This window comes from Zootermopsis nevadensis, unplaced genomic scaffold (genome assembly GCF_977971745.1).
Source record: "Zootermopsis nevadensis isolate Lab colony 2312 unplaced genomic scaffold, Znev_1.0 Znev_ptg000030l, whole genome shotgun sequence".
NCBI lineage: Eukaryota > Metazoa > Arthropoda > Insecta > Blattodea > Termopsidae > Zootermopsis > Zootermopsis nevadensis.
Genome location: NW_028259162.1, coordinates 8,088,068 through 8,095,837, shown reverse-complemented (window position 1 = coordinate 8,095,837; position 7,770 = coordinate 8,088,068). Strand labels below are relative to the sequence as shown.

Below are 7,770 nucleotides of genomic sequence, written 5' to 3'. Positions count from 1 at the left end.
CTGAAAATAGGTTCCTTCATTTTTTGTAAAGTCCGCTGTGACGTAATTTCCTTCATTCATCTGTATTTTTTTTCGAAACATTCTTCTTGGCAGTCTCTAATTGTTTCACCTTTTTCCTCAATCCACACAGAAACTGTTGTTTTTAAAACTCGATAGGTCAGTCCGTCCATTCTGTGTCTGGTAACTGGCAATGGTGGCAGCAGCGGAGAGGTTGTGCATTGTCGGTAGAGGCCATCCATCTCGTCATATCTCTCCAGCAGCTGGAAGGAGCTGGAAGGTAGTAGCGAGTGACAGTCGTACTGGAGCGGATCTGTGGCATGTGCCCTAATGTTGCTCCGTACAGTGAAATGTGATACCATGGTGTACCTCATTCATCGCGTGTTCGTCTCAAGAGGAACTATCTTTACTGACTGATACATGTGCAAGTGATACTTTACACACCAGTTCGCCCATCAATTTAAACAGTGAAACAATTCTGAAGACAACTTGTGACTTCCTGAAATTTATATATTTAATAACAAGAACCAAAGTGATATTGAAGATACCTGTAAGAACTCTGAAGATATTATTATTATTATTATTATTATTATAGTTATCTGACACTATACATTATAGCAACTGTATAGACATTAAGATACGTCAACTGTAGATATTAACGCGGCACCAGCAAATCAAGTTCCTAAACTAATCGCCGACGAAAACAAATCACCCTCAGAACCAAAGTAGAAACTCACGCCGACAATGGCATTGATGAATTTCAGCGTGTCATACACACCCACTGCCACTCCTGCAAGTCCGTTTTTGGCTGCTGCAGCATCAGCAAGTGCCATCAGTGGTTTTAATTCTGCAGCCGTAAATTCCTTACTGTATTCTCAGTCTGCACACCACCAGCAAAGAGCGGCAGAACAAGCTTACAGAAACAACGTTCCTCCCCCACCTTCAGCACCAAACAGAAGAACGACAGCTCCTAGAAGACCTAGCAATGACCCTTACGGCAACGAAGAACCTCCTATACAAGACCAGCAGTCACAACAGAGGTCGCCAAGATATTACAGCGATGATAATTACAGGAGCAGCAATACAGCTGGAACATCACAACGGTATTCCTCATCGTCAACAAACAAGGATGAATATCCTACAAGACCATCAGGATATACAAGAATAGAGAACAACGAATATAGCAATCAGCCTGGGACGAAGACAGCTCTCCATGCTGTCCTAGATTATGATGATGATTTTGATGACTACAGTTACGATGATGATGACGTAGATGTACCATCGTCTTACCAGCATGGAAGTTATCCTGCTGTGACACCCATACAAGGACCGATCTTCATTAAGAATGGAAGTGTTCCTGTCGTTCCACTGTACTCATATCCCGTCCTCAAGAACGGGACATTCGTCCAGATACCCGTGAGTACATAACCTCAATATGTGCATGATGCAATTGGGCTACTGGCACTGGAGGACCTAGTGAAACTCCTGCTCTTTAAATGTTCTGCGTGTTAGAGTAAATAAGTATGTGTGTGTGTGCATAATTTTGAAACAAGGAAACGCACAAAGTATTCAACAGTTGTGTTTTATCTTATTTTACGAAAAAATAGACCCATATATGTCGACTAAAAATAAATAAATGTGGGAAATATTTAAGGCTCTCGAAGAGGCTGAAAGGGTGGATACTGCGCCTTTGTTTCCCACCAAAACCGCCACTGGGGCCCTGTGGAATCCACCGCTGCTAAGAGAAAATATTCTAGTGTTGTAACAGAGTATGTCTCGGGGAAGTAGAAGGAGGAGAAAACCACGCAAATATAAGGCTAATTTAGAATGTCCGAAGTTTTTAATTTATACTGTACTTAATTTAGTCAAAGGAATAAACCTGAAATATTTAAAATCAGCCATTGTTCCAGAACAACATATTAATATCAATAAGGCAGAAGTCTCAATTCCTGAAAACCGAAGAATTTAATTGACTTCATTAGGTCGATGTCAGAAACTTCTCACGTCTGTCTTTTGTTCTACGCTTGTTCTTGCTAACTGTCGTTTAGATCAAATTGTATTTATCGGAATTTTTACACACGTTTTCCAATTTTGTTAAGCTTAATAGGGTGTTTGCCATTTTCAGTGCTGTATTGACATTCATAAGCAGTTTGGTACCTGTTGTAAGCTTTCGAATTCAATTTCAGTGAATCTGTGTCAGTTGAGCATATTATTTTGGCGATAATCAGACGCGTTTTGGATAGAGCAACCAGTGAGTATCGTCCGTGGCGACGTATAATAAATGATTCTTCGTGGTAAAATAACTAGACACTGCGAGTAAACTGATGATAATGATGACTTGCTAATTTAGGTCCAGTGGATGTTGTTGAACGAAATGCTGGGGTGAGAAACCACATACAGAAACAAACATCGGACGAACGATAATTAATTGATAACTTCCGTTTTATGGAATCAAATTTTCATTATCGTGCTCACAAAAGCCTTCCACTATTCTTATGATGAGCCCTAATGAATCCAGTCTACATCCTCTCACCCTGTTTATTTTAAATACTTAAAAGACGACATTCTATAAAATATCCCGAAACGAGTTTAAACATAGAAATGAAACACATATAAGAAAGCAGTACGTACTATGTTTAGTGGGATTTGAGGTTTTCACGGCGGTGAGTCAGAAGATGGCTGTTCTCTGGGTTGCAGTCTGGTAGAAGTTTACCGACGTTTCAGAGCTCTTTGCTGCCTCATCATCAGGGCGATCGCGGAAGACAGCAATCTTTGTAGAATTTTTGTTTTTTTACAGAAGGAGTAAAAACTTCATGAGTATCTTGAAATAACGTCTTCTTTCTTATGTCGGCTGTTGAATTTTGTAAATACCGATTAAGATATTGAAGGGTTTACGATTGAGTATTCCTAGATGTATTTTTTTTATTAAATCAGTATATCTTAGATTGGGATCAGACCATTTCGCGGCCAACATTGTCACACGACAACACAGGAAATGTCCCGAGTGGGGTTCGAAAATTCGATCCCTTTGCTTTGGAAGCCAAAGAGCGTCTGACAGTGAGTAGAGGGTCTTAGAAAAAGGGGGAGCAGGGTCAGAACGGAATGGACACCCGTGACCTTTTGTTTTTAACTGGCCGGCTAACGAACTCTAGACAGCAACGGTAAATAGCTATATGTAAAAAGTAGTGCCTCATCTTACATCATCTTCATACCATATATGTACGTACGTTGACCTTCGGAACAACTCGTGTTAAATTAATTGCATTTCAAGGTCATCGCTGAGTGGCTTTTGTATCCTTAATTTTCTTTCATGTAACAGAACAAAAAGTGCGTAAACAATGACATTCGTTCCAAAATATTAAAAATTAAACGCATAATGTTATGTTATTTTTAAATCGTATGAAGTTGGATTTTTGTTGGATTTGATGGTGCAGATTGGTGGAGTGGTAGGGCAGAATACCGTCAGATTGGAGATGAGCATGTGGTTGAGTAAAATAGACGAAGAAAGAATTTTTGGTGGTCATCTAAACCGGGAAAGGACTGAAATCCAATTCTCTACCTGCTGCCTGCCCTGAAAAAAATTTATTCATGAGTCGATACCATGACTGACTCACTAAGTGACCGTCAGTAGGAACGTGACATTGGACCTGGAATGCCTGCCTGCCTTATACAAGGCATTCAGAAATGCCTAGCTATTACATATTCACCCTGAATATGGCAACCGCAATGTTTTCCGAAACGTTTGATTCTTTTCAACATTCCACGCGACTTACTCCTAAAGCCCGAGTTGTACATCGAACTCCACCCGTGAAAACCTGAGGGCAAGAACTGTAATTTGTGTTCTTCCCTATGAAGAGGATATAATAATATATTGGGGCGGCTCCAGGCGGGCTCGCGCCCTGAACGACAACAGTGTTAGAACCGAGTAACAAGAGTGTACAGAATATGTTCTTCCATAATTTTATGGTGAGCATAATTTCTACAGTATTCAGAGGTCCTTAACATGGACTGGGAACTAAGAAGTACTAATAGAACCTGAATGGTAACAAAGTAATTATTGATCCGTCACACACCCGCTTACTAGTCAGCAGTTGATCAATTTAGTTTTCAGAATCAAACCTCTCCAACCTGGTTTGTCGTACTCTCACTTGTGTGGGTGAGTCAGAGGCAGCTGGTTGGTTGCTCCATATAATAACTGTAAATATTGCGTTACTGAGGCCACGTCATTACTGTACTATTGGAAGGCAGAGGGAAACTTCCTACGAGCGCTGCCTGTCGTGTACAAACTCCATAGAGAAGAGGTCTGCTTCAGAAGCTGGTAGTCATTCATTTTGTCAGACATGTTACCTACGTTTCATGGAACCCAAAGGTTCATTATTGCATTTATTAGATCCTGCTACCAGTCGCTGTCCTGGGCCAGATGAATCCAGTCCACACCCTTCAGACATTATTCTCCCATCAAAGCGGTTGCTGGTTTAGTGACACCCTTGTCCCAACAAACCTTATTCTCGCGATTCCTTACTGATTGTCCTGCTCCTACTTCAAAGAACTTGACTAACAGAGATTCATGGCTTTCTATATTCCAGACATCGTAGAGGTCACTGTCTTCTGGAATTCTATGCCGTGATATCTTGTAGAAATTGAACGACGTCTCCATCATCAGAGCGATATATCGATTGTTGGCAGTACTCGATTGCTTATTCAGTGTATTCGCAGCCTTCCTGAGTTGATGGCGGATATTGGATTTGAATATCTGTAATTGGGGTTTAATTACGCGGAAGATGGGTCCAATGGCTGAATGTCTGAGTAGTATAATGAAGTAAGGAGTTCCTTAAAAGCAGAAAATTGCCCCAGCTGCGTGACTATTAACTTCAGAAGAAGACATTGACTGATTTATTAAGTAGTATAAATGTTTCTAATATAAGTATGACAATCATCATGCTTTCTTTTTATCTCGCCATTTAGCGATTCTGAAACTTTTCATAACCACAGACCGTGCTACAACACTGACTTTTCCGAGGTCCGGTATCATATTTGTTTCAAATTATGTAATTATGCGATTCAAAACTAGTACTAATCCTATAAAGACAAACCTCAGGCCTATTACCGCGTTTAAAAAAAATTTTAAAACAGGTTACAACATAAAAATGAAAATTTAACACACGCCAAAATAACCGATACTAAACATTCGCAAATAAAAATGAACTCTTCAAATGAAAAGTAGTGATCTTCAAAATAAACTTTTTGGTCAATATAAGGAAAGACGGACGTCGCTAGATGTAAAATGGCATTTTTTCCAACTGTAGTAGTGTATACAGTCCAATGTGTGTGTGTGTGTGTGTGTGTGTGTGTGTATGAAAGCGAAGTAGAATTAGGGGACCGACAGCGGTTCGCGAACTACGCGTTGAGAAGCACCACACAGACACAGTAGCTGTCTCACTCAGGTGTGGTGTTGTGATATATGGGTCTGAAGAGACGCAGGAAAGCGAGATGGCAAGACGATATCTATGCTAGTCATGCAACATCAAGAGTATCCCTACCCATTAACAAGAAAAGTTCACGCAGGAAACATATAATTAAAGTGGAATAAGGAGATACATTACGGCAGAAATAGTGAGACATCAGAACACGTCAGAGAACACAGTCTTCTTGGCTGTTTTCTAGATCTGGGAGGAGTTGTGCGTGTCCAGGCGATGCTATGCAGATCGGCACAACAGAAACGTCAATTAATTGAAAGTAGCGTTTTTATATCGGAACCACCTTGAAGTCTTATTCCCGTTTTTTCCTATCTTAGCATAGTATGAATCAGCTTAGCCTCACTTGGTATGATTTACACATCGCCCCGATGATGGAGGCAGCGTGAGTCTCTGAAACGTTGGTATACGTCTACCAGATTACACGGTACCACAATCCCGAAGACAGCCATCTTTGTACTCATCACCGCGAGAACCTCAAATCCTACGTAGCTTAGTAAGTTTTAAAGGCGATACGAAATTTTAAGAGTAATGAATTATAGTCCTAAGTTTAAGGTTATATAAATGGCCTGCCAAACTGTTGCTGATAAAAGATAGAGACGGGATTGTAACATTTGTGACGCTTCTCTGGAAGATACTGTGTTTGATTGCAGTTCGCTCTGTCGAGACAAACGGTGTTGCCCAACGTCGTATCTTCTCGCGAACACTGTCTGCACAACACGCCTTTCAGTCTCACCTTTTTTATTCGGTTTTTTCTATTGTAGTTCTATATATTATTTTATTTTGGCAAGTCATTATTTAGATTCTAAATTTTGTTGTTGGCTTCACAGGACTTCGGGTCATTCATAAATTAAACATTCCAAGCTAGAACTAACCAACAAGTAGAACTACAGAACCATCTGTTGCGAGGTGCAAATGGATGAGTTTTCATAATAAAAATAAATATTAATGGTCAATAAACGATACGGATAAAGCAATAGATATCTATAGAAGGAGATATATGAACAAATATGAACTCCCAAGTATCAAGAAGTGGAATTTAAATGACGAAGATGGCTGTCTTCTGGGTTGTAGCGTAGTGTAGTGTAGTCTGGTAGAAGTTTACCAACGTTTCAGAGGTCCCTACTGCCTCCATCACCAGGGCGATCATCCTCACTGCCATGAGAACCTCAAGTCCTGCTTAGAAAGTAAATAAATAATAAATATGGCATTATTAACAAATTTATAAACTGAATTTGGTCTTCTTCTTCTTCTTACCGTCACATTATAAGCCGACGACCCGTCTGAGGCATTTTCTGTGACCAAGGAAAATATGTTCGATGTGTTTCTCGAAATTTGATACACTCTATAATGACGGATAAATAAATGGATACAAACATTTTTCTTCGTGTTATGTTTTATCATACAACAGTAAAAACACCTGATTAATAAATAAATATATTACAGTAAGCAGGCCGAGTAAAGTACGCAGAATTCACGCTCTTAATTAGGCATTTAATGCTCTTGAGACATCTGGGATTATAGATTTGCAAAGCAATAAATCCGCAATGAATTTAGTTATTTTTATTTCTTGGTGACGGAAGTCCTATTTTAATACCCTGCCTGTCAGAATGACGTAAAGATGGCACGATGCAATTCAAGATGACCTACACATCTTTGATCGTTGATGAACCGGATGGCCAATTGTAATTACAGACATTAGTATAAAAGTCTTCTATACAGACTCATGCGACTCTCCCTTCTTTATTTGAGCATTATTTCATACATCCCGGATATGGTCATTTGGTAGTATTTAATAACCCAGAACATACAATTATTTTGTCCTCATGTGACGTAAGTAAAATTCTTTTGTTCACTCGTCTATTGTTTGGTTCGCGTGAAATATGTGACTCTTGATATTTACCTACGATTTGAGTCTTTTGGTTTTAACGAGGAAGAATTCGTGGTATGTGTTAAACGCATTTATGGGGTGAAGTCAGGATCACTAGTAGCACAAGATAATGTAATGTTTCTGTTGAATGGCATTGACACAAAGATAGTGAGGGACGTTGTCTCGTGACATGAGGATGCAACACAGTCCACTGAAATGCATCGTGTTAAAATTATCATTTTTTCTCAGTCTTGCCAACATAAAAATGTACCTTCGATTCATTTTCCGTTCTTTAGCAGATTACCTAACGTAAAGTTAAGAACTGTGATGTTTTAATATATATATATATATATGTGTGTGTGTGTGTGTGTTGTATGGGCAGAAGGAAGTACAAATTAATACTTTTTATAATTACTTTGATATTTCTGT

The 7,770-nt window shown here is 39.4% G+C and overlaps 1 protein-coding gene across 1 annotated transcript in view; it reads left to right on the top strand.

The window, feature by feature from the left end:
• The first annotated feature begins 234 nt into the window (after positions 1-234).
• Positions 235-7,770, top strand: part of LOC110831062 (protein spaetzle 3) — a 55,980-nt gene continuing 48,444 nt past the window's right edge. Inside the window, exon 1 of the mRNA XM_022066627.2 lies at positions 235-1,413. Coding sequence (XP_021922319.1) covers positions 742-1,413 — 672 coding nt within the window. The 5' untranslated portion in view covers positions 235-741. The remainder of the gene's footprint in view (positions 1,414-7,770) is intronic.